The sequence below is a fragment of the Geospiza fortis genome, unplaced genomic scaffold (genome assembly GCF_000277835.1).
Source record: "Geospiza fortis unplaced genomic scaffold, GeoFor_1.0 scaffold15, whole genome shotgun sequence".
NCBI lineage: Eukaryota > Metazoa > Chordata > Aves > Passeriformes > Thraupidae > Geospiza > Geospiza fortis.
In genome coordinates, this window is record NW_005054778.1 from 40,788 (window position 1) to 42,655 (window position 1,868).

General features: G+C 42.8%; 1 protein-coding gene across 1 annotated transcript in view; it reads right to left on the minus strand.

Annotated features, from left to right (window-relative positions):
- The window catches only part of POGZ (pogo transposable element derived with ZNF domain), a 23,646-nt gene that overhangs the window by 3,533 nt on the left and 18,245 nt on the right, over nucleotides 1-1,868 (minus strand). The window contains 3 exon segments of the mRNA XM_031065433.1: nucleotides 736-797; nucleotides 1,090-1,202; nucleotides 1,621-1,680. Coding sequence (XP_030921293.1) covers nucleotides 736-797; nucleotides 1,090-1,202; nucleotides 1,621-1,680 — 235 coding nt within the window.

A 1,868-nucleotide genomic window follows, 5' to 3' on the forward strand; every position in this document is an offset into this window, starting at 1 on the left:
TTTGGGGTGTTTGGGATTGGGAGGAAAGGGGCATTGGGAAAAGTGAAATATTTGGGGTGTTTGGGATTGGGAGGAAAGGGGCATTGGGAAAAGTGAAATATTTGGGGTGTTTGGGATTGGGAGGAAAGGGGCATTGGGAAAAGTGAAATATTTGGGGTTGTTTGGGGAATGGGAAAAAGGGGCATTGGGAAAAGTGAAATGTTTGGGGTGTTTGGGGATGGGAGGAAAGGGGCATTGGGAAAAGTGAAATGTTTGGGGTGTTTGGGATTGGGAGGAAAGGGGCATTGGGAAAAGTGAAATATTTGGGGTGTTTGGGATTGGGAGGAAAGGGGCATTGGGAAAAGTGAAATGTTTGGGGTGTTTGGGGATGGGAGGAAAGGGGAGCGGGAAAAGTGAAATGTTTGGGGTGTTTGGGGATGCGGAGGAAAGGGGAGGGAAAAAAGGAGAAAAGGAGAAGAAAGGGGAGGGAAGGGGAAAAAAGGAAAAAAATGGGAAAGGGGGGAAAAGGGAAAGAAAAAAGAAGGGGGAAAGGAGGACAAAAGGGGGGCAAGGGAAAAATACAGGGAACAAAAAGGGAAAAAAGGGGAGAAAAAAGGGAGAATAAGGAGGGAAAGGGAGAGGAAAAAGGGGAAGGAAAAATGGGGGAAAAGGGAGGGAAAAGGAAAAACAAGTGGAGGAAAGAAAGGATGGAAAAGGGAGGAAAAAAGATGAGAAAAAATTCCCAATCCCATGGACTGGGAGGGATGAGGATAAACAGGAATTTCTGGCTTACCTGGAATGTGATATCCAAGAAGGCCCTGGAATAAAACAGAATATTTCCAGTTTTTATTCTGATTCATTTGAGGTGTTTTAGGTTTCTACTTCTATTTAATTTTATTTCAGAGGAATTTGGGATTTGCGGGAATTCCTGGAAAAACTGGAATCAAACCAAGCTCCCTCAGGAATGAATTCTGAATTCCCATCCCATTAAAAAAAAGTAAAATTAATTCAGTTTATTCCCAACCCGAGCTGCAGAATATGAAGATTTCTTGGATTTTGGCTGGAATTCCGGGTTTTTCCCATTTTCCCGGTTTCTCCTCCCAGTTTTACCTTGGACAATGATGTTGCTGGACTCGTGGGAGGGGTTGAACACCAAATGTTTGGCCATGGAGTCGCCCTCAGAGGTGACGAAGAGGCAGGAGGAACACGAGAGCCTCACCCCGCTGGGAAATGGGAAAAAAGAGGGAAAAATGGGGGACAAAGGGGAAAAAAAGGGGGAAAAAAGGGAAAAAGAGGGGAAAGAAAAAGGGAGGAAAATGGGAGGAGGAAAAATAAATAAATAAACTTCATTATCAGATAGAAAAATGTGTCCAACCCCTCATTTATAACTAAATCATTGATAACTAAGTCATTATTATCAATTGTTTCCTGTTAGTAATTAAACTAATAATAATTAAAGTATTGACAATAATTGAACATTAAACAATAATTATTAATAATTAAAATGTAAAATTCCCCCCCAATGGGAACAGGACCTATAAATCCCAAAATCCCTGGATTTTCCCCCAGAATGAAAAAGGTCAGGAATTCCCAGGGGCTGGAGTTCCCCTGGAATGGGGATTTTGGGAATTTTTTCCATACCTGGCCGTGTAGTTCTTGAACAAAGCCAAATATTTGGGGCTTTTCCGGGGAACGTGGTTGCTGGAGAGGGAAAAAGGTGGGCAAGTGAGGGGTAAGCTGGAGAAACGGCTGTAAAATCACAGAAAACACCCCGCAAATAATAAAAAATCCCCTATAAAACACTGGAAAACTGCTCAGGAGCCCAAACTCCTTCCCAAATCCCAGATTTTTCCATCCTTGATCATGTGGTTGGCACAGGCATGGAAGCA